The sequence below is a fragment of the Pristiophorus japonicus genome, chromosome 1 (assembly GCF_044704955.1).
Source record: "Pristiophorus japonicus isolate sPriJap1 chromosome 1, sPriJap1.hap1, whole genome shotgun sequence".
In the NCBI taxonomy this organism is placed as follows: Eukaryota; Metazoa; Chordata; class Chondrichthyes; family Pristiophoridae; genus Pristiophorus; species Pristiophorus japonicus.
In genome coordinates, this window is record NC_091977.1 from 167,136,840 (window position 1) to 167,161,762 (window position 24,923).

Consider the following 24,923-nt stretch of genomic DNA (forward strand, 5'->3'; position numbering starts at 1 on the left):
TTCATTCTCACTCAGTCTGGGACTCATTCTCCCACTCTCGCTCATTCTCTCTTACTCATACATTCAAGCTCATGCATGGAGTGATAATTACACCGTAATGTGCCAGACACAGCAAGACCAAACTCAGTTTGTTTTCATCACGAGAACACTTGCATTTAACAGCACAACTGCAGAAATTGTGAGATCCATGAATTAACTGTGCGCGTCTTTTGCAACACCATCGCACAAAAACATTTTTTTCAGAGAAAAATGATTACACGTTAATTACTTGAAAATGTAATAATAATGTGGCTGATAAACCTTGCAAGGAATATTAATCAAAAGATATCAGATACATAGTTAACCCTTCTACCTCAATTCAACCTCAATTCTACATCAGACATCTGGATGTAGATTTACCACCCATGGCTGTATGTTATCAGATGCCTAAAATTTTGGTTTGCCTCTGTAATGGATATATATTACCCAGTCCAAATTATATTAATAGTTACACAAACCATACTTCTCACAACAGTGCATGCAGTACACTACTGAGTGAAGTTCAAATCTTGCTTAAGTTATCAAAGATGCTGTCAGATAGAAATCTGTGAACTAACTCAACTTTATTAACAACTTTATCTAAGTTAATATGATTAATAGCTTAAGATTAAATACTAAGGAGTACACAAAGTACTTGAGCAGATATTATTAACTGAAACGTGTTTGAAAGCATTGAAGATACAAATATAGTTTAAAGGTATCTGTAGCTCAGCCTTAACTGGTTTATATAGAATGATTATACTTAAGAAAAATAGAAAGACTTGCATTTATATAGCACCTTTCATGACCACCAGATGTCTCAAAGTGCTTTACAGCCAATGAATGTTTTCAACTAAAAGCACGTCATATGATTAGTGAGGTTATTTTACAGTCAGAGCCCTTATTTAGCCGACCGGTTAATAGCTTTGAACAAGTATATCTTGGGTATGTTTAAGATCTATTTTGTTCATAAGCTCCGAGCTTTGAACATTATCACTTGTTATTATACAGTCTTGATTGTCAGCAAAATGACAGCTGTAAACAGGATTCGAATCAGTGCTACTCCTAATTAAAGGCAGAGTTGGTACATTTTAATAATTTTACCAGTACAAATTAGGGTAATTTCCCTCCTGGCATAGCATCAAAACTAATTCTTTAGAATTGCTGATATCAGGGAGGCAATATGATTGCTGTGTTGTGTGCCTGGACAAACCATTGCACCAGCTGCAAATGTACATTAGCACTCGCATTTGTGTCTCTGTGGTGCAGGTTGAAAATTATTTGTTTTGGAGTACAGGGATCAATGATTCACCACCCAAGCAAAACTGGACCTTTCTCTTGGGATTTTGGAACCTCTTGAAGGATAAAGCATCCTTCCCGTGCTTCTGCCATTCCCCATAAAGCGCACCTAATTATAATTACAGGCTGATTATTCTAATCAATTCAGTGCATTAAAACATATGCATGTATTGCACTAACCACACTGCCACTGGACTGCACCATTTATTAAAATAATCCGATGCTCTTTGAACATATGGAGGAAATCAGGGCTCGGGACAGGAGATTAGAGCATATCTGCCTTTGAGACTGAGCCATCATTATTCCAGCACTTCTTGTCAGTGCTGAATTTGTAGAAGCTGTAGTATATGTCTCCAGAATTTAGACACTCATATAATGAAAATAGTTTATGTTTTTGATAAATAGAAATGTATAAATTCATGACGACCAAAGTAGTAATTAGAATAGACATGTGGCACATTAAGACTGTCAGATAAAAAAGGCCAAGGTATTTATGGAAGGAAATTCATATTGTCAGATTAGAAGACATTGACAATGTTGAACTTTAACATGGCAAACATTAAAAGACACAAAAGAGAGGAGAAACTGATACCGCACAATAAGTGAAGCAGGCTTCCGTGAGGTGGCCGAAGCTATGTTCGAACAGATAGATTTTGAAGAGGCTTCTCAAGGTGGACAGAATGTAAGATTGCAGGATCTGTCATCCAGCTGGGTGGGACTGTGCTTGGCTGGTTCCATTCTTATCTAACCAGTCGTAGCAAGAGAATCACCTGAAATGGCTTCTCTTCCCACTTCTGCATCGTTACTTCTGGAGACTCTAAGGACCTATCCTTGGCCCCCTCCTATTTCTCATCTACATCTACATGCTGCCGCTCGGCAACATCATCCGAAAACACTTTGGGTTCCTCATGTACGCTGGCGACACCCAATGTTACCTCACCACCACCCTTTCAACCCCTCCATTGTCTCTGATTTTTCACACTGCTTGCCCGATATCCAGTATTGGATGAGCAGAAATTTTCTCTAATATTGGGAAGATCGATGCCATTATCTTTGGTCCCCACTACAATCTCCGTTCGCTAGCCACCAACTCCAACCCTCTCGCTGGCAACTGTCTGAGGCTGAATCAGACCGCTTGCAACCTTGGTGTTGTATTTGACCCTAGGATGAACTTCTGATCACATATGTGCTCCATCACCAAGACCGCCAACTTCTAGCTCCGTAACATCTCTCGTCTCCGCCCCTACCTCAGCTCATCTGCTGTAACCCTCATCCATGCCTTTGTTACGTTAGACTTGACTATGCCAAAGCTCTCCTGGCCGGCCTCCCATCTCCCACCCTACATAAACTTGAGCTTATCCAAATCTCTGCTGCCCATAGCCTAACTTGCACCAAGTCCTGGTCACCCATCATCCCTGTGCTCACTGAACTACATTAGCTCCATGTTCGGCAACACCCTGATTTTTAAAATTCTCATCCTCGTTTTCAGATCCCTCCATGGCCTCACCCTTCCCTATCTCTGTAACCTCCCCCAGCCCTACAACCTCTACACCCCTTCAATTCTGGCCACTTACACATCACTGATTTTAATCGCTCCACCATTGGTGGCTGTGCCTTCAGCTGCATCGACTCTAAGCTCTGGAATTCGCCCCCTAAACCTCTCTGCACTGTTAAGACGTTGCTTAAAAGCTGCTTCTTGTCATCTGTCCTAATATCTCCTTGTGTGGCTCGTGTCAAATTTTATTTGACAAAGCTCCTGTGAAGCACCTTGTGATGTTTTGCTACATTAAGGGGGCTATATAAATGCAAGTTATTGATCTGCGATTGAAATGGAGGGATCCACAGTTGGAAGAATGGAGAGCATATGCTGGCAGTTACTGGTGATTTGTGTATAGGACAGTGCAGGATAGCATGGACTTGGGGGATTTAGAAGAGCTAGAGTTTATGTAGGGTGGAGGGTGGTGATTAGAGCATTGGAGAAGCCAAACATGGAGGTGATGAAGGTGTGGATAAGGGTTTCAGGAGGGTTGAGGATGAACTAAGGTGGAAGGCAGATTATGTTGCACGGGTAAATAGGTGGTCTCGGTGATTGATAAGATATGAATTATGAAGTTCAGCTTGAGATTAAACATGACACTGAGGTTGTGCACTGTACGGTTCAATGAGCAAGCAGCTGCAGAAATGGATGGAACCAAAAGCTCAAAAATGGTTTCTGGCAAGAGCTGCAAGTTGGCTTGATGATAAATTAGAAAGGTATATACTTCTGATACATGCCATTCATTCTTGAATTCCAGAGTATATTGCTGTGCTGTTTTTCATGGTTCATGTTGTTCTTGATGCAAATAGTGTCATTGTAAATGCATTTGGTAAGGGCCTAACCAGAACTGTCATATTTCTCTCAGAGATATTCTTTGAATTTGAGGTAATATTTCAATTTGTGTTCTTGGGAAAATTAATGGGAATACCAGATTACAGAATTACTCATAAATCTTTCCTTGAAGCATACCATATAAATTTATTTTATTTTTTATTTATATTTTAAAAGTGTATTTAGAATAAATTTATCCCTCCCACAAATCACTTTTTACTCTGGTGGAAATAATTCTCGTGGATAAAAATGATGACCCGTGAGCTATTATTATTATCATTGCTGTCTGTTTCCATCCAGTGGGTTGCGAATGGCATCTGGCTACTGATATTGGCAGTGATCGTTCAATTGTTGAATTTTAGTTCCAGTTTCCTCACTGAAAGAAAATGAGCTAATATTCAGATTCTATCTTAATTCACTTTATGTTCCGTTTCATTGTTTTTTTTTGGTGTGTTCGTTTTCCCTGTTTAAGAGGCAAGAGCCCAGGGGCAGCACGGGCCAGTCCGCAATGCGATATGTGTGTGCACTAGGTCCGTGCAGCAGAGCTAGTCTCCAGTCATCTTGGATAATCCTTTTCACTGGACCAAGACCCAGCTCTGTCAAGCCCGTGTGGTGGCTGGTGTGCAACGGCCACCACACGTTAAAAAAATCCACGCACAGGCATCTTCCAACCTTGAGGATGTAGTTCAGATCCTTCATTGAAACACCTGTGAACTCATCCTTTTTTGGCGTGGAAGCAAGTCATCCTTGTTTCGAGGGGCTGCCTATGATGATGATGATGATTAATGAACTCTATATAGACATATGGTCTATTTTAAATGTATTTTTCCTTTCCCCATGAAGAGTGCAGCTACAGGAAATCGCATGGCTCATTTATTAACTTAGTTTTATTTTATTTCCTCTCCTTATTAGGAAGAATTTTGGTTCTATTTGTGGTTTCCTAATTATACAGCTAATTACATTTGCATGAGTGGAACTATGGGGCAGATACACATTTATCTCATTTTACAGGCTCTTAATTCCTGGTATTTTTCAGTTGTTAAACTCCTGAGGACTTGTAAAACATTTTGTATTTTCTGAGACTAATGTCAATTGCTTACATTGTATTTTTCAGGCTCACCATCATCTGACACATCTAGTAAAGGAGAAAAGAAATTCAGAGTCCAATAGTGTTCTGGTGAGCAGCTTTCGTGTTCATTTCAGTAGCACTGACACTGTAAAGGGCCTTAATGTATGTTTTGCTGGCTGTTAATGAATTAAGTTGAAAAAGCAGAGGTTGATAATGAGCACTGAATTAGTGCCTGTCCTCATTCTTCCTCATCAGGCACCCTCCAGAGCCTCCATTCCAAGTATCCTGAGGGCTTCTTTCTCATACGGGGTTACTGCTCTAAAATATATATGGGTGTGGCACTAGGCATTGATTTCTTATGGACTGTCTTCTGCAAGACAAGATTAAAATAAATGAGTTTGATATTGTCTGACATGCAGTCTTGAATGAGGTGCAATTTCTTTCAGTTAAACATTGTTTTCTGTTCCTGCCGCAAACTCCATATCCTGGCCACTGTCTCGGATTGAACTGGACTATTAGCAACCTCTGCATCCTATTCGACTTGAGCTGGGTTTCTGTCTTTGCTTGAAATTGGGCACCACATTAGCTTATTTCCAGTCTACTGGTACCTCACCAGAGTTCAGAGACTCCCTCATAATTATTATCTATTCCTCACAAATCTTCTTGCTAGTCTCTCTCAGCATTCTGGACTATATACTATCTATCTCAGGGACTGGACTTGTTTGTTTTGAGCCCTTTTAGCCTGTCTAGGACTTTCATCTCATTTAAATCAAATTCATTGAATCTGCTTATATTTTTTAAGGAGAGCATATTGCTATGTCTTGCTTAAAAATAACTTCTCTAATCTTATTGGGATTATTAGGTTTGCTGTCACAGAGAACAATTAGTTTTCTTTTGCAGCCACTTCTGGCTACTCCTCCAAGGTCTTCACTGATGATGTTTCTTTGCAAGATAACATTGTGAAGCACCATAAGTCCTTGAAAGCCAAGCCTTCCATATTGCAGAATGCATCCAGATCAGTCCAGCTACCTGAATAGTGGCTTCAATGTGCCAATGGTGCGCTTGATGAATACTCTAATGGACATATGCACTTTATTGTACCTATGTTCAACTGGTTAGAATATCCTAGAATCATTATGACCTTAGGAGTTCAAGAGTCTTGAACACCCAGGGGTTATCCTGAGACTTGCCTATCTGGGTCAAATATTGGTGGCATGGTGAACTACCTTAAAAAGACATTGTGACAGATATCTGAGAAGAGAGCACTGACTTACATAATGTGATATTGATGGTTACAAATGAGCTTAATATTCAGTGAATAGAATTGTTCCTATTTAAGAATAGAAGAACATAAGAAATAGGAGCAGGAGTAGCCCATTTGATCCTTCGAGCCTGCTCCGCCAATCAATAAGATCAAGGCTGCTTTAGGGAGGTAATGACCTTGTCTGCGGGAGCACATATGGCCACACCAGTGCAATCCATAACCGCTGGACTTTTAGGAAGCCTAGTTCTCACTTTGTAAGTATGTATAGCCCTTTTTTAAATAATTCAATAAAGATGACACTGGGTTGCCCCAGTCTTACTAACAGTAAAACAGCTCTACAAGATTAAGAAGGCATCGCTAATATGAACATAAAATGTAATTAACTAAAATAAAACTATAATTATAAATCATATTTTTGTTTGTGCAATTAAACGCTTTATACCCTGCAGTATCCACTGGTCGCAGAAGGTGATTGTCCATAGGGAAGGATATAAACTGACTCGAGCAAATAATGCATCTGTGACTTACTTCACATATCTGTCTACAGCTGATACACATATTTGCAATGTCCCGAGTGACAGCTTGAAACAATCCTGACACAAAAGTTCAGTGTGGTTGTCAACTTTACAGCCACTAGAAATGCCATTTGTATGGAACATTGGCTGCAGGCCTGTTTTCAGCATGTGGCATAACTCCCAACGTCAAGTTTACCCTGGTAAAACAAAGCCGCTGAAGACATTGCTCTGTGGACAAGTGAAGGTGTGTGCATCTCTGTCTGCATATTCTGGTATGACAGTATCAGTGGATGAGTATGGAGTTCATCTGGTATATCCTGACTTACCTGACATACCTCTGTTGGTCCTCTTCCTACTTCAAAAAGCAAAGATGTAGGGGAATCCCAGTGGAAAACCATTGTGGCACAATAGCAGCAGCAATTTTTTTAATGCAGTCATCATCATCATCATAGGCAGTCCCTCGGGATCGAGGAAGACTTGCTTCAATTCTTAAAATGAGTCCTTAGGTGGCTAAACAATACGAGAATCACAGTCCCTGTCACAGGTGGGACAGATAGTTGTTGAGGGTGGGTGGGTCAGGTTTGCCGCACGCTCTTTCCGCTGCCTGCGCTTGATTTCTGCATGCTCTCGGCGATGAGACTCGAGGTGCTCAGCGCCCTCCCGGATACACTTCCTCCATTTAGGGCGGTCTTTGGCCAAGGACTCCCAGATGTCAGTGGGGATGTTTCACTTTATCAGGGAGGCTTTGAGGGTGTCCTTGCAACATTTCCTCTCCCCACCTTTGGCTCGTTTGCCATGAAGGAGTTCCGAGTAGAGCGCTTGCTTTGGGAATCTCGCGTCTGGCATGCGAACTATGTGGCCTACCCAGCGGAGCTGGTCAAGTGTGGTCAGTGCTTCAATGCTGGGGATATTGGCCTGGTCGAGGATGCTAATGTTGGTGCGCCTGTCCTCCCAGGGGATTTGTAGGATCTTGCGGAGACATCGTTGATGGTATTTCTCCAGCGACTTGAGGTGTCTACTGTACATGGTCCATGTCTCTGAACCATACAGGAGGGTGGGTATTACTACAGCCCTGTAGACCATGAGTTTGGTGGCAGATTTGAGGGCCTGGTCTTCGAACACTCTTTTCCTCAGATGGCCGAAGGCTGCACTGGAAGCGGTGTTGAATCTCGTCATCAATGCAGTACCACAGAAACAGCCACAAAGACTCTTCAAACTGCTCTGGAAATATGCAAAAATAAAAGAGAACATTCATTAATGGCTTGACAATAAAACAGTCTCACTACTGGTCTCTTTAAACTAATCTCTGTATGGAGTTCAGTGCCTAGCAACACTGAACAGCCAGTTTATATGAAAGGATAAAGGAAACAGGGTCAAATGAGTAGAAATTATGAATGTTTTCATTATGCGCTCAACTATATGCACCCATGATGCTTCTTGAATCCATCTGAAGTTCCATCACAATCTTAAATGATGTACCTGCGCAGGGAATTTCCGCAGTGGTTCTCCTGATTTTTCATGGAAGCTATGGCACCCAGCGCTGGAAACAACATTCCTGACAATCTTCCGCCAGTTATGTTTTTTTTTTTGGGCACTAAAATCAAATTTTTCCTTTTTCCAGTGCCCCCTATAAAAGGAGAGGGGGACACTAAAAGCACCGGCAATTAAAACAAATTAAACTTTAAAACGTAAAATCAAATTAAAATTTGGTTGCCGGGCGTGATGATGCACTCCAGCCCCTCCGGTGCCCACCTCTTGCGGAAGGCCGCGAGCGTACCGGTGGACACCGCATGCTCCATCTCCAAGGACACCCTGGACCGGATGTAAGAGCGGAAGAGAGGCAGGCAGTCAGGTTGAACGACCCCCTCGACCGCCCGCTGCCTGGACCGGCTGATGGCACCCTTGGCCGTGCCCAGGAGCAGTCCTACGAGGAGGCCTTCGGACCTACCCGCTCCCCTCCGCACAGGGTGCCCAAAGATCAGGAGAGTGGGACTGAAGTGCAGCCAGAATTTCAGGAGCAGCCCCTTCAAATAATGGAACAGGGGCTGCAACCTCGTGCACTCAATAAAAACATGGAACACGGACTCCTCCAGACCGCAGAAATTGCAGGCGGCCTGGGAGTCCGTGAACCGGCTTAAAAATTTATTGCACGGCACTGCTCCGTGCACCACCCTCCAGGCCAAGTCCCCGATGAATAGTGGGAGGACCCCTGCGTAGAGTGCCCTCCATCGGGGACCCCCGCCTCCTCCGGACGGCAAGATGGTACGCCATGGCGTGTCCGGACGGTCGGCGAGGATGGCAAAGTTGAGGGTGTGCAGGAGCAGCCCGTACAGGAAACCCCTCCACGCGGAACTGAAAGGCACGGAGGGAATTTCCCCGAGGCGGCTCAAGTTGTGAGGCGCCGGCCCCCGAGGGAGGTTCCGGGGTTTGGCGCCGATGAGGAATTCCGTCCGGACGGGGGTCAGTTCGGACGGGATCTCCCCACGTGCTTGAGCCTCCTCGATGCACCTAACGGAGTCAGGGCCCAGAGCTGTTTTTAGCGACTCGATGGCATCGGCCGCGTGGCGGACGTTGGCAGAATTTAGGCGCCGCGCCAGCGTGTCTGGCGCCATCCAGCCCGCTCCTCCGCCATCGAGCAGGTCCCTGACCCTGGTCACCTCACCAGCCACAGCCCTCTCTTCCGACCGCCACATAAAACCTCGGCCGTGGAGGTATGGATTCCCGAGCAGCGGTTCCTGCAGGACGGCCGCCACTCCAGCCGGCGGAGAGCTGCGCTTGGTGGAGACTTTGTTCCAGACCCTGATGAGTTCCCTGTAAAAGACAGGCAGCTCCCGGAGGGCGGTCCTGGCACCCCCCAAGTTCACAAACAGGAGCTGCGTGTCATAATTGAGGTCGAGCTGCTGGCGGAAGAAATACCTCGCCAGAGCACACCACCTAGGAGGGGGCTCGACGTAAAGGTATCTCTGCAGGGTCTGAAGACGGAAAATCGCGAGCTGGGCGCTGACGCACACCAACGACTGACCGCCCTCCTCAAGCGGGAGACTCAGGACCGCGGCAGAGACCCAGTGCTTCCTGTTGTTCCAGAAGAAGTCCACCAGCTTCTTCTGTATCTTGGCGACAAACGCAGGGGGAGGGGTCAAAGTGACCAGCCGGTACCACAACATTGCGGCCACCAGCTGGTTTATGACTAGCGCTCGACCCCTGTAGGACAGCACTCGGAGCAGTCCTGTCCAGCGCCCTAGGCGAGCGGCGACCTTGGCCTCCAGCTCCTGCCAGTTCGCCGGCCAGGCTCCCTCGTCGGGGCTAAGGTAGACTCCCAGATAGAGGAGATGGGTCGTGCTCCAGGCAAAAGGCCTGAGCTCCTCCGGCAGGGAGTCCACCCGCCACTGACCCACCAGGAGTCCGGAACATTTCTCCCAGTTGATCCTGGCGGAGGACGCGGCCGAGTAAATCTCCTGGCACTCACGCATCCTCCGCAGGTCAGCGGGATCCTCTACCGCGAGGAGCACGTCATCGGCGTAATCCGAGAGGACGACCTCCACGCCCGGCCCTTGCAGAGCCAGTCCCGTCAACCTCGTCCGCAAGAGGCGCAGGAAAGGCTCCACGCAAACAGCATATAACTGGCCGGACATGGGGCATCCCTGGCGCACCCCTCTCCTAAAGCGAAGGGGCGCCGTCAAGGACCCGTTAACCTTAATCAGACACTCCGCGGCGGCGTACAAAAGTCGGATCCGGGCGACGAAATGCGTCCCGAACCCGAAAGCGCGCAGAGTTCCGAGCAGATAGTCGTGATCCACCCTGTCGAACGCCTTCTCTTGGTCGAGGGATAGGAAGGCGACCGACAGACCAGCCTCCTGGGAACAATGGATGAGGTCCCGGACCAGATGGATGTCCGCCAGTTATGTTGGCCCCCTAAGAAATTCCAGGTGTTGATCTCTGCCCAACTCCACAATTGGTTACACCTGTTGTACACTTGAAAATCAGGTGTGACCAATCAGAAAATCTAGGTTACTGTTAGTTTGCCTCAGCTCAGGATTGGTCCCTCAAATACTATATAAATGTGCCACACTTTCGGGTAACCAGTGTTACTAATCAACAGAGCAACTGACTGTAAAAGCTTCTATAGATATGTGAAGAGAAAAAGATTAGTGAAGACAAACGTAGGTCCCTTACAGTCGGACTCAGGTGAATTTATAATGGGGAACAAAGAAATGGCAGACCAATTGAACAAATACTTTGGTTTTTGTCTTCACGAAGAAAGACACAAATAACCTTCCTGATGTACTAGGGGACTGAGGGTCGAGTGAGAAGGAGGAACTTAAGGGTATCCTTTTAGGCGGGAAATTGTGTTTGGGAAATTGATGGGATTGAAGGCCGATAAATCACCGGGGCCTGATAGTCTGCATCCCAGAGTATTAAGGAACTTAAAGTACTTGGCCCTAGAAATAGTGGATGCATTGGTGATTATTTTCCAACAGTCTATCGACTCTGGATCAGTTCCTATGGACTGGAGGGTAGCTAATGTAACACCACTTTTTAAAAAAGGAGGGAGAGAGAAAACTGGTAACTATATACCGGTTAGCCTGACATCAGTAGTGGGGAAAACGTTGGAATCAATTATTAAAGATGAAATAGCAGCGCATTTGGAAAGCAGTGACAGGATCGGTCCAAGTCAGCATGGATTTATGAAAGGGAAATCATGCTTGACAAATCTTCTCGAACTTTTTGAGGATGTAACTAGTAGAGTGGGCAAGGGAGAACCAGTGGATATGGTGTATTTGGACTTTCAAAAGGCCTTTGACAAGGTCCCACACAAGAGATTGGTGTGCAAAATCAAAGCACATGGTATTGGGGGTAATGTACTGACGTGGATAGAGAATTGGCAGGCAGGAAGCAGAGAGTCGGGATAAATGGGTCCTTTTCGGAATGGGAGGCAGTGACTAGTGGAGTGCTGCAGGACTCGGTGCTGGGACCCCAGCTCTTTATAATATATATTAATGATTTGGATGAAGGAATTGAGTGTAATATCTCCAAGTTTGCAGATGACACTAAACTGGGTGGCGGTATGAGCTGTGAGGAGGATGCTAAGAGGCTGCAGGGTGATTTAGACAGGTTAGGTGAGTGGGCAAATGCATGGCAGATGCAGTATAATGTGGATAAATGTGAGGTTATCCACTTTGGTGGCAAAAACACGAAGGCAAAATATTATCTGAACGGTGGCAGATTAGTAAAAGGGGAGGTGCAACGAAACCTGGGTGTCATGGTTCATCAGTCATTGAAAGTTGGCATGCAGGTACAGCAGGCGGTGAAGAAGGCAAAAGGCATGTTGGCCTTCATAGCTCGGGGATTTGAGTATTGGAGCAGGGAGGTCTTACTACAATAGTACAGGGCCTTGGTGAGGCCTCACCTGGAATATTGTGTTCAGTTTTGGTCTCCTAATCTGAGGAAGGACATTCTTGCTATTGAGGGAGTGCAGCGAAGGTTCACCAGACTGATTCCAGGGATGGCTGGACTGACATATGAGGAGAGACTGGATCAACTGGGCCTTTATACACTGGAGTTTAGAAGGATGAGAGGGGATCTCATAGAAACGTATAAGATTCTGACGGGACGGGACAGGTTAGATGCGGGAAGAATGTTCCTGATGTTGGGGAAGTCCAGGACCAGGGGACACAGTCTTAGGATAAAGGGTAGGCCATTTAGGACTGAGATGAGGAGAAACTTCTTCACTCGGAGAGTTGTTAACCTGTGGAATTCCCGACCGCAGAGAGTTGTTGATGCCAGTTCATTGTATATATTCAAGAGGGGGTTAGATATGGCCCTTATGGCTAAAGGGATCAAGGGGTATGGAGAGAAAGCAGGAAAGGGGTACTGAGGTGAATGATCAGCCATGATCTTATTGAATGGCAGTGCAGGATCTTAGGGCCGAATGGCTTACTCCTGCACCTATTTTCTATGTTTCTATGTTCGATTAATGTCCTAGACTTCAGAACAATGCTCAAAAGATCTGAATACTGGGTCTGCAGCTTCCTCCATATGTGTACCCAGATACACCCGTAAACTAGCCGCAAACCAATTCAGTGGCTTAAAAGATCGCAGAATTTTGGGCATAAGTGAGTTACCCGTGTAACTACAATACGCCTAAGTCTCCTCAATCTTTATGTATATCTATCAAATCTTCCACCAGGATAAATCTCACCCCCCCGCCCCCGCCCACAAAACATGTCACGCCCCAACTCGCAAAAGCCAGTATCCTCCAATTGCGCTTGTTTTGGGGCCTCAACATTGTGGCCAGATTTTCAGGCGCAGCAGGAAATAAAATGATTTCTCTGGTGTTTTAATTGCAAGTTTTTGGGCATTTAAAAAAATATATATACTTACTGAAATCTGCTTTGTGTTTTCTGTTTCTTTTAATGTGTTTTTATGCCATAACAGTAAATCACAGTAAAAAAATTGAAGTTTCCCCGATTGCAGGTTATTGAACATGCTGCGCCCGAATGTTTGATACGTGAATTGAAACTTCAATTTTTAGACTGGAAGAAATACACTGATGGGGATTTGGCATTTCCTTGGCTCCAGATTATTTTTGCTGATTTATGTCCTTTTATGCCCATTTTAAATTTCTCATGATATTGGGAGGATATTTGGGTGCAACTTTACATTCGCATTTACATTTACATTGGGCGCAATTTCGGGTCAAACTTGTGTTGTGCCCTTGGGAGGAAATTTCAGACTCTGATGATTTAACTTTCCTGAATCCTGGGGTGGTGACCTTTGCATTGTTACTGCACTAGGGAAAGCCTGATTTCAAAACGTTTTATATCATTTGCTGATTCGGATTTTAATATGTAAATACAACTCACAGGGTGCCGTACAGTAAAGTCCAATGGTGGAAAGTTATCGCGTTATCCAACCGCGTTTGTGATTGTTCCAATTTCACTTTCACTTCTGATGGGCGCCCAGAATCAGCAGGGCACAGTTCACTTTTACAATTCCTAAGTCTTGCATCCGCCAGAAAATGCTGTCTTGTTTATTATAAAGGTAAAGTAAAAAAACAATTAGACGGAGGGCAGCGTGATGAAAGAGAAGCTGTATTGGATCTGCGAGGGGCAATGTGGGCCGCAGCCGACAGTCTTTGCTGATTCCCTGGAGCCGGAGATGCTGCTGAACTAGTTCTCGCAGCAGTTCCCACACAGCCTCCCTCCGCGAGACGGTCACTGTCTCACGGTTCATCCGCAAACGTAGCCGATTTTGTCTTGTGTGGTTGGTTAAAGACTGGCCCGCATATTCATGTGTGGTTGCAGCAGTCCGCGCTACTCCCAGCACTTTGCCCTCGTTGGATAATTTGAGGTAAAATCCGGAAGTACTGTACTGGGAAACATGGCTGCTTCTCCAGTCCTGTTAGATAGACACAGGGCAGTTTGTTAATTTCACTGGGCCAGGCTGCACAGCTTAAAACTACTCAGATTTGTCATTTAATACTCAATTTAACAAGGTTTGAACAAGTGAGAAACTTTAAGAAACTATATATTTTTAATGCCCAGTTTTGTTTCTGAGGGTACAGTTGTTTTAAAAATAATGGGTATTCTAACTCGCACCAAGTCCTGTTCACCCATCACCCCTGTGCCTGCTGACCTACATTTGTTCCCGGCCACCAACGCCTTGAATTTAAACTTCTCATCCTTGTGTTCAAATTGCTCCACAGCCTTGTCCCTCCCTACCTCAAACCTCCCCAGAATGCTGAATTCCTCCAATTCTGACCTCTTGTGCATCCCCGACTGCCTTCAGCTCACCGTTGGCAGGTGTGCCTTTAGTTGTGTTGGTCCCAAGCTCTGAAATTCCCTCCCAGCCTCTCTACCTCTCTCTCCTCTTTTAAGATACTGCTTAAAACCTACCACTTTGACCACCTGTCCTAATGTCTTCTTCTTTGTCTAGGTGCCAATTTTTGTTTGATTGCACTCCTGTGAAGCACCTTGGGACGTTTTATTACTTTGGAGACGCTATATAATGCAAGTTGTTGCTCTTGTTTTTGAGGTACCTTTTCATCTTTAGTGCTTCCTGAATATATCTTCATGTGGACTATGTCGAGTTTGGGTGACATCTGATTTGTGGGCTCATGATTTTCTGTCTGGGTCATAAATCTTGAATGCCTAAATTCCTGCTATGTGTTCTTGGCGCATGACACTGGGCTGTCTCATTGTTATTTTTTGTAAAAGATGTGTGTGATTTTTTTTGAAATTCGTAGCCAATCGTTCCAATTCTTTGTCAAATCACAAACGCCAGAGGTCACCTTGCACACGCCAAGGATCACTCTGCGCCAATGCTCTTAGCCAAAAGGCCTAGAGCCACTGCACCGTTCCTGGAAGTACTGCAATACCAGGTTCGTGCCATGGAGGTGGATGGGTCAGGTCCCCCACACACCTCCGTGGAGGTGGATGGGTCAAGCCACCCCACCCACCTCCTGTTTCCAAAAAAGCAAGCATATACCTTCCTGATCCAGGGAGAACCACCCGGAGGTCATGGTGGCTACTCCCCTGTCAGGTCAGTTACGCATGATCTTAGCCAAAAGGCCGAGAAGCGAAAGATGTGTGTGTTGGCTTTATTCAGTTGGTGGCACTGAGTCAGAAAGATATGGTTTTACACTGCCCTTCAGGACCCCCATGTGTAATCTAGGCTACCACTCCAAAATAACACTAAGGGTGTGCTAGATTGTTATAGGAGAACTGTATCTGCTTTGGTGGTGAAGTGTTAAATGCAATTGCCTACATTGAACGTCAGTGTAATTAATTGTATGTGAAACACTAAGAAGTTTCTGAGTGACATAATAAGATATTCTGTAAATGCAAATCTGAACCATGGCAAATAGGGTCAGGCTGCATGTTTGTGGCATTCAGTCGATCTGCAGTTTATTCAACATGGCTGAATCTAAAATGGTGGTCCTAGCAGATCGTACTCTACCATTGAACTTCTGCTTGAAATTGTATTACTTTTAAAAATGTATACTTTTATTTACCAGGTTGTTCATAGAATTGCAGTGCCAAGCTTACTGGCAATGCCAAATTTAAGGATATTGGTAGAACAAATTAAATTGGTGTACCAGAGCTGAGGTAGTCATTGTAAGCCAGGGAGAACATAGCTGCACTAATTTAACCAGGGGTTTTCCTATCAGGGCTAACAAAAGGGCAGAGTCATAATACATACAAAATAAAATTATCAATTTATCATAATGTTTAACTATCCCCTCTCCTCTCCTCTATATTCTTTCTCCTCCCTGTTGATTAGTGAACCCCATACTTCTTGGTCTCTCCACAGGTAGATTGCATCAATCACTGAAGTTATACCTGCCCATTCTATCATTTCATTTGGCTATACTATTCTTCACCTTTCTTTTAATATGTCACTGTCACTCTTCCAGATCTGTTGTAGACTTCCAATTAAGAAATTCAAACAATGTCATCTTTCACATTATGATTGGCCTTATCATTTCTCTCTTGTGGTGGATCTCTGTTCCTTTTCTCTTTGTTCAGTATAATTAAAAATAACTCGGGCATTAGTCATGAATTTAACAATGGAAACCACGGTAAGAGTACCACACTGAAAATGTATGCAATTTGGAGCTTATTTTGTAAATAACTTTTCTTTCCTTCCTTTCAAGTTTCTTCTATTTTCTTTTTCTCGTGGTGAGTTACAAGGGGTTGCATTTCCATGGATAAGAGTGATAATTCGCCTCAAGTGGCTATTCTTAAAATATGATCCTGGATAATGATTGTTGGTGGGATGCTTTGGAATGGTAGCCTGAACAATTGAGCTTGACTTTGCTCAATCTGATGTCCATACTTCTGCACTTTCATTGGGGGTTGGTGATCAGGAGTAGGAAGTTTGGCCAAGTTTATTTTCTCTCCTGAATTAAGGGACGCTGAAGTCAGTCATAGTGCCTCCACTGCTATCCTGGCTGAGATCTGTTAACTCAACATAAGATGAGGACTAAAACCGAGGAGTTTCTTGGTCTCTATGACTTAGAATTACACCATGTGGCACATATCCTCACCAAAGCTGAAATTTCGATTTAACCTCAAAGTTTCATATTAAAATTCAATACGACACAATATTGTATACAATCTCTTAATTTGAAGTTGCTTATTTTAAATTATCTGTTAATTTCAATTGAAATTATGCATTTAATATAAGTGTTAATAAAACTTGTGCTGTTTTATTAAAATTTCTTTATTCAATCAATTTAAATTTTTAAGCAAAATCAACTTTGAATTAACAAGAGTAGAATGTAGATACAATAGTATATATTGTCTTGTAACTTCTGAAACAACCACAACAATTATGTTCAGATCAATATTTTTTCCTCAAATATAATATAGTGATAATTAAATGGAGTTGTGATTCAGATCAGCCATGAATGGTAGAATAGTTTTGAAGGGCAGAATAACCTACTCCTGTTCCTATGTTCTTCTTAGCATGTTATCAACAATGTGTACCTGTAGATAAATACTAATCACATATAATTACAAATGTATGTACTTATGTTTGTTTTTCTTCATATAGGACATCATTGTTTTCAACATGCTTGATGTATTCTTTACATAAAGCAAGTGAATGACTGGATAGCTATCAAAGGAGCAACAATTTAATTTAGAACTGAAACTGAGCAAAGCAGGAAAACTGCAAACTTCCTTAAACAACACCAGAGGTGACAGCACCACAGCAATAGACTTCCAGATGGCAACTGCTGGGAATTTAAAATTCATAGGATTTCTTACAGCTATCATCATCCTTTCAATAGCAGACACCTTAAAAAATGACCAGAATAGTGAGGAGGCACCAGGTTTCCCATTCACATCTGATGGTCAAAGGTTTCCCTGGAACAAAATGAGATTGCCTGAAAACATTATCCCAGTACATTATGATCTGCTCATACACCCAAATTTGACCATGCTGAATTTTTCTGCGTCTGTGAGGATTGAAGTTTCTGTTCAATCGGATACCAGCTCTATCATCCTGCACAGTAAAAACCTGGAAATCATCAAGGCAACCATTGTACCACTGAAAGAGGATGGAACGACTGGATTGGAAAGCAGCTTGCATCTTTTGGAATACCCACCATATGAGCAACTTGCACTTCAGGCCGGTGTACCCTTGTACTCTGGAAACACGTACTTGGTTAATATCGATTACATTGCCAATCTGTCGGAAAGCTTCCATGGCTTTTACAAGAGCAGTTATAAAACTCAAGATGGTGAACTAAGGTAAAATACATTCTATTCCAAGGAAAAAGAAGACAAACCGATGTTGAACATTTGAAATAAAATAGAAAATGCTGGAAATACACAGCATGTCCGCAGCATCTGACAAATTAAAACTGGTTAACATTTCAGGTTGAGGCCTTTTATCAGAGCCAGTCTGACAAAGGGTCTATTTCTCCGCAGCATAACTAAGACCGCCTATTTCCACCTCTATAACATTGCCCGTCTCCGCCCTTGCCTCAGCTCATCCGCTGCTGAAGCCCTCACCCATGCCTTTGTTACCTCTAGACTTGACTATTCCAACGTACTCCTGGCTGGCCTCCCACATTCCACCCTACATAAACTAGAGGTGAACCAAAACTGCCCATGTCCTAACCCGCAATAAGTCCCACTCACCCATCACCCCTGTGCTCGCTGACCTACATTGGCTTCCGGTTAAGCAAGGCCTCGATTTCAAAATTCTCATCCTTATTTTCAAATCCTTCTCTGGCCTTGCCCCTCCCTAACTCTGTAATCTCCTCCAGCCCCACAACCCCCCAAGATATCTGTACTCCTCTAATTCTGCCCTCTTGAGCATCCCTGATTATAATCGCTTTTATATTATAATTATAATTGGTGGCCGTGCCTTCAGTTGCCTATGCCCCAAGCTCTGGAACTCCCAGCCTAAACCTCTCCGCCTCTCTACCTCTCTTTCCTCCTTCAAGATGCTCCTTAAAACCTACCCCACCTGTGCTAATTTCTACTTATGCAGCTCGGTGCCAAATTGTTTTATCTCATAATACTCCTGTGAAGTACCTTGAGATGTTTCACTATGTTAAAGGCGCTATATAAATACAAGTTGCTGTTGATCCTAGGCTCAGTTCTGTAATTCTATGATTCGAATGCTTTCTGTTGTCTTGGCTCTAAGCTCTGGAATTCTCTACCTAAATCTCTCCACCTCTCCACCTCTCTTTCCTCCTTTAAGGTGCTCCTTAATACCTACCTCTGACCAAGCTTTTGATTATCTGCCCTAATTTCTCCTTATGTGGCTTGGTGTCAATTTTCTTTTGTCTTATAACACTCCTATGAAGCGCCTTGGGATATTTTACTACATTAAAGGTGCTATACACACAAACAAGTTGTTGTTGTTAGAAGCCAAATTGTCTTCTGTTTGAGGGGCTGACAAACCTGCTGCGTATTTCCAGCAATCTTTGTTTTTATATTCTATTTTAGTTTTTCCACCTGTGTTGATTTGATCATTTGTATAGTATACTGATTAAATGGATTTAGTTTGTTTTGCATAATTATATAGAAATGACAACATGGAAACAGGCCATTCAGCTCACCCAGTCTCCTCCCCGTCTTCATCTATATCTATCAGCATAACCCTCTATTCCCTTCTCTCTCATATGCTTGTCTAGCCTCCCTTAATTGCATCTATACTATTCGCTTCAACCACTCCCTGTGGTAGCGAGTTCCACATTCTCACCACACTCTGAGTAAAGAAGTTTCTTCTGAATTCCCTATTGAATTTCTTGGTGACTATCTTATATTGATGGCCTCTAGTTATGCTCTTCCCCACAAGTGGAAACATTCTCTCTGTATCCACTTTATCAAAACTTTTCATAATTTTAAAGACATCTATTAGGTCATCCCTCAGCCTTTTTTTTTAAAGAGACAAGTGATCCAACCTGTTCATCCTTTTCTGATATGTATCACACTTCTGGTATCACCCTTGTAAATTTCTCTGCAGCTTCGCCAGTGCCTCTATATCCTTTTTATAATATGGCGATCAGTACTGTATGCAATACTCCAAGTGTGTTCTAACCAAGGTTCGATAGAGACTTAGCATAACTTCCCTACTTTTCAATTCTATACTTCTAGAAGTAAACCCTGATGCTTGGTTTGCATTTTTTATGGCCTTGCTAACCTATTTCGCAATTTTTTACTCCCAAGATCCCTTTGTTCCTCTACCCCACCTAGACTCGCACCCTCCAAGTAATAAGTGACCTCTGTATTCTTTCTACCAAAATGTAATACTTCACATTTATCTGTGTTGAGCTTCATTTGCCAATTCTGCAAGTTTATTAATGTCCTCCTGTAATTTGTTGTAGTCCTGCTCAGTATTGACTGTCCCCTCCCGCCCACCCCCCCCACCCCCCCACCCCCCCACCGAATTTGGTGTCATCCACAAATTTAGAAATTGTGTTTTTGATTCCAAAGTCTAAATCATTAATATAAATTGTTAACAACCGTGGTCCCAGCACTGATCCTTGTGGAACACCACTACCCACCTTTTACCCCTACTCTCTGCTTCCTGTCTTGAAGCCAGCTAGCGATCCATTCTGCTACTTGTCCCCTGACTCCGCATTCACTGACCTTTTTCATCAGTCTATTATGGGGTACCTTATCGAAGACCTTTTTGAAAATCTAGATAAATTACATCTACTCCATTACCATTGTCTACTCTCTCTGTTAACGCTTCAAAAAGTCAGTGAGGTTGGTCAAGCAAGACTTTCCCTTTTGAAATCCATGCAGACTTCATTACTATATTTTTGGTTTTTAGATGTTCTTCTATTTTCTCCTTTAGTAGGGATTCCATTATTTTTCCTACCACCGATGTTAAGCTGACTGGTCTATAATTCCCTGGACATGTTCTAACCCCTTCTTAAATATAGGTATTAGGTTAGCTAACTGCCAGTCCTCTGGCACTACTACTTTTTTCTAACAAATTATTAACTATGTGTAGTAATGCCTCTGCTATCTCTTCCCGAGATTCTTTTAAAATACGTGGCTGCAATCCATTTGGACCAGGGATTTTATCCTCTTTGAGTTTATTTAATTTATCCACTCTTTTTTTTAAAATTTTAACTGCACTTATCTCATTACCGTGGTAAATACTGAAGCAAAATAATTATTTAATATTTCTGCCATCTCTCTATCGTTACCTGTGGTATTATCCTGTCTATCCCTTAATGGGCCTATTCCCATCCCAACCGTCCTTTTTTATTGATGTGCCTGTAAAATATTTTACTATTTTGTTTTATGTTCCCTGATAATTTAACTTCATAGTTCCTCTTTGCTTTCCTAATTTTTTTTAACTTCTCTAGTAATCTTTTTGTATTCTCCCTTATCATGTACTCTTCTGCTGTCTATGTACTTAATGTGTGCCTCTTTCCTTACCCTCAATTGTTTCCTTATGGCTTTATTCATCCATGGAGTTTCATTAGTGTTTTGTTTGTTCTTTCCTTTTAGTGGAATATATTAGGCCCAAATTTGGCCCTCCGTTTTTTTCGGCGCATTTACATGAGGTGCGCCGATTTTCTGCTCAAAATGGCGGCGAAAATATATTGCCGTATTCTCCCCGCTCTGTGGACCGTCCTTGTGCTTGGCATGGCATGGCAATCACAGTGGGGTAAATGGAGCTAGGGCCATGCGGCTGAAAGAGTGCCAGCAGGGGGGGCGGGGCTAGGGCCCAGCGTGTGTAACAGTGCCGGCAGCGTTGCGCATGTGCATTGGAGCGTTCGTGCATGTATCCGCACGTCCCACCCGCCGCACCTATCCCCGGCCGAGTGGCCTTTCGCACCGACATTGCTTTAGCATCAGACCTATTGCCCAGAGAAATAACACTGCAATTGTTGAGTATGAGGGCACCTTGAATAGCTGACCACAGAATGGCTGCAGCCCTGAGAAGTATGCAGATAGAAGTAAAGATTCAATCAAGCCCCTTCAATCTTAATCACTGGATTCGATTCAAGCAAATCTCATGCAACCTGATTTTAATTCTATGAATTACGACACTACCATTCAAATTTATAATCATTTCTGAAGTCCGTACAAATGGTATATGCTGTTGGGAGTATATTTAGTTGTCTCAGATGATCTTTCATTTTTAAAAAGTACTTTTTTAGTCTAGCACGGATGTTTTGGATTGTTTCATGGTCTTTTTGTCAGCATTATTTATGATTTATTTTGAGGTGTCATGGCAACTATCAAAACTTACAATAAGTACATAATAGACCTTTACACTTAACACATTAAGGCTCCTGCAGCCTGTGTGTTCCCAGCCCCCCTCCCTCCTGCCAGCCCCCCCTTTAAGTTCCCTCCTGCAGCCTCCTACGAGCCCAGCCTGCTGCGTCTCGTGTGGCCAGTTCACTGCTCTCCTACCCGGGCTCCCCACCCACCACACCTATCCCCGGCCGAGTGGCCTCTCGCACCGGCAGGCCCGCTGACTTCCTGGGCCGAGTATGAAAGTAGGACTTAAGTTTTATTTTTCATTTTTTATTTATTATTGATGTTTTTTATGCTTCTTGAATGTTGTTAAGAAGGTGTTTAGTGCTTTGCAAGGTCCTCTCCGCTTCCCTTCCCCCCCCCCCCCCCCCCCCATCTCTGGCAACCTGTGCTGATTTCTTAACTCTCCGCAAGGGTTTTCTGTGCGGCCACAAATGGCCACATACACTGGCCTAAGTTAATTTGGAACAACTATTAGCTGTCCAAACTGGCTTAAATGGCCAAAACAGTTGTCGGTGGCTGGTAACACCCCCTTTTGAAAAAAATCTAAACTAAAAAAAATTCTAACGAACTCACTTACACTGGCGCAAATTAAAAGTGCAGAATGGGGATTTTTAAGGTACTCCAGAAAAATCAAGTTGCTCCAAAAAAAAAAGCAACTCCTGTGCAAATTTGGGCCCATTGTTCCTGCTTTCTGTTGAACACTGTGTTTCAAATATTTCCCATTGCTGATCTACATCGTTATTATTGCCCATTTTATTTTCCTAAGTTCTATCCTCAGCCCCTCAAAATAAGCTTTTCTCCAATCTATTACCCTGATTTTTGTCATAAATTATCTTCTAAATTATCATCTTGAAACGTATTATATTATGGTCACTGTTGCCTGGATGTTCCCCTACTTTTCCCTCTCTCATCTGCTCTGGTTCATTCCCCATTACTAGATTCAATAGCGAATCCTCCCTTGCTGGGCTTTTTACATATTGGGTTAGTTGAGAGTGAAGAAAATTGAAAATGTAGTTGCATTGGAGAATACGATAGTTCTGAAATGTCATTGTTGCTAAGACTGCCATTATTACTAGTTGCCTGTAATACCCTCTTTTTGACCTGTCCCAACTTCCATAGTTTCTTTCCAGTTTCCCCTTCAGTGCCTCTACCACTCATCTCATCATTGAAGCCTGACACTTGCTCCCCTGAGCCCCCCTGTCCTAGCTCCTGATCATACAATTTCCAATTTTCAGCTCCATGCTTGCTTCCATAGTCAACCTGCCTCTATTCTCTGGAACTGTCCCTGCCTCCTTTCAGACTCCACCCCTCCCACCCGCATCGCTTCCCCACTACCCCCCCCCCCCCCCCCACCCCACCAATCGAAATACCCATAGTCAACCTCTCTCTCCAGCTATCACTATCTCCAACTTTTCTTTCCAAAGTCCTGGAACATGTTCTTTCTTCACAACTGTGCTTGCTATCAGTCTTAACACTCCCTGTTTGAGAACATCCAATATGGCTTCTGTCTGACTTGCATCTCGGTGGCTGTACTGGTTAAAATCGCGAACAATATTTTGAAACATTGCCCATAACTTTGTCACTCCTTATCCTTCTCAAATTTTCCTGCTGTCTTTCACACTGTTGCTCACTCCAACCTCCAGAAACTCCTCTGCTGGGCAGCTGACTGGACTCTTCTGGTTCCACTCATGCATATTACAATTAAGGAACATAGGAACAGGAGTACGCCATTTAGCCCCTCGAGCCTGTTCTGCCATTCAATGAGATAATGACTGATCTGTGACCTAACTCCTTTGCCTCATATCCCTTTGATACCTTTGGTCAACAGAAAACTTTCAATCTCTGATTTAAAATTTAAAATTGACCTAGCATCAGCTGCTATATGAGGAAGAGAGTTCCAAACTTCTACCACCTTTTTGTGTAGAAATGTTTCCTAACTTCACTCCTGAAAGGCCTGGCTCCAATTTTTAGGCTATGTCCACTAGTCCTAGATTCCCCAACCAGTGGAAATAGTTTCTCTCTATCTACCCTATCAGTTCCCCTTAATATCTTGAAAACTTTGATCAAATCACCCCTTAATCTTCTAAATTCCAAGGAATATAATCTTAGTTTTTGTAATCTCTCCTCGTAATTTAACCCTTGGTGTCTGAATATCATTCTGCACTCACTCCAAGGCTAATTATCCTTCCTAAGGTGTGGTGTCCAGAACTGCTCACTACTCCAGGGGTAATCTAACTAGAGCTTTTTTTAGCAGTACCATAACATCTACTCCCTTGTATTCTAGTCCGATAGATATAAAGGCCAACATTCCATTAACCTTTTTGAATATCCTCTATCCTCCATTTTAAATACCGACACACAGTAATTATTTATCATATTTCCTTATTTTAATTTATAATATCAGCATTGCCCATTTTTAAGGGACTCGCATTGCTCTTAACCACCCTCTTTTTCCTAATAATTTTAAAAGTTTCTTGTGCTGATTTTTATATGCCTTGCAAGTTTCTTTTCATACTCCCTTTTTGTAGTTCTTACTATCTGTTGTCATCCTTTGTTGTTTTTTGTATCTTGACTTCTCTAATGTACACATAGTCAACCTCTCCGACTCCATTCTACAGCAAGTACATCTCAATCAAAATGCTATGGCTTATGTCTTTACTTGCACAAAATCCTGCACTCCCATCAGTCCTTACTGATTCAAAGGATATTACATGATGCTTTTCTGATTACCAATAGTACTCCGTTCTTATCCTGTGTAACTCACGTAAGACTAACTCACTACATGTATTTTAATCTAATACTCATACTTGCTTGAAGACCATTGAAAACCTTCACCCACAAGAAACGAGTTCAAAGGCATTTTGCATATTTTCACCTAAGTGTGAACAATATTCGTGGGCCAGTGCTTGACAAATTCATAGGATATAAAGATATGCAATCTTAACACAGATGTTAACTAATTCATCTTAAATTGTTCAATGCCTATACTAAAATAGAAGACAAAGGCATGTCACCTGAACATGTTAAATATTTGGTGCTAATACCTCCGATAGTAATATCTAGCCTTCTGTTTAAAAGTAAATAACCCATGATTGTTGGTTGCATTCTGACCATGGGTTATTCCTGTTGTGGTGGATGTGAT

The 24,923-nt window shown here is 43.1% G+C and overlaps 2 protein-coding genes and 1 pseudogene across 7 annotated transcripts in view; 1 reads left to right on the plus strand and 2 right to left on the minus strand.

The window, feature by feature from the left end:
* erap2 (endoplasmic reticulum aminopeptidase 2) overlaps positions 1-6,909 on the minus strand; it is a 95,347-nt gene extending 88,438 nt beyond the window's left edge. Inside the window, exon 1 of the mRNA XM_070884534.1 lies at positions 6,860-6,909. Coding sequence (XP_070740635.1) covers positions 6,860-6,866 — 7 coding nt within the window. The 5' untranslated portion in view covers positions 6,867-6,909. The remainder of the gene's footprint in view (positions 1-6,859) is intronic.
* The window catches only part of LOC139266875 (endoplasmic reticulum aminopeptidase 1-like), a 124,711-nt gene that overhangs the window by 17,313 nt on the left and 82,475 nt on the right, over positions 1-24,923 (plus strand). For 2 of the 6 annotated variants that reach the window (XM_070884485.1, XM_070884525.1), the window contains exons 2-4: positions 4,800-4,862; positions 14,469-14,567; positions 17,091-17,791. In XM_070884485.1, the coding sequence (XP_070740586.1) occupies positions 17,265-17,791 (527 nt within the window). In that variant the 5' untranslated portion in view covers positions 4,800-4,862; positions 14,469-14,567; positions 17,091-17,264. Of the gene's footprint in view, positions 1-4,799; positions 4,863-13,433; positions 13,575-13,728; positions 13,884-14,468; positions 14,568-17,090; positions 17,792-24,923 lie in introns of those variants that run through there. The other 4 variants (XM_070884493.1, XM_070884508.1, XM_070884502.1 and 1 more) reach the window with 4 other exon arrangements.
* Positions 14,877-15,115, minus strand: LOC139279440 (U2 spliceosomal RNA; annotated as a pseudogene).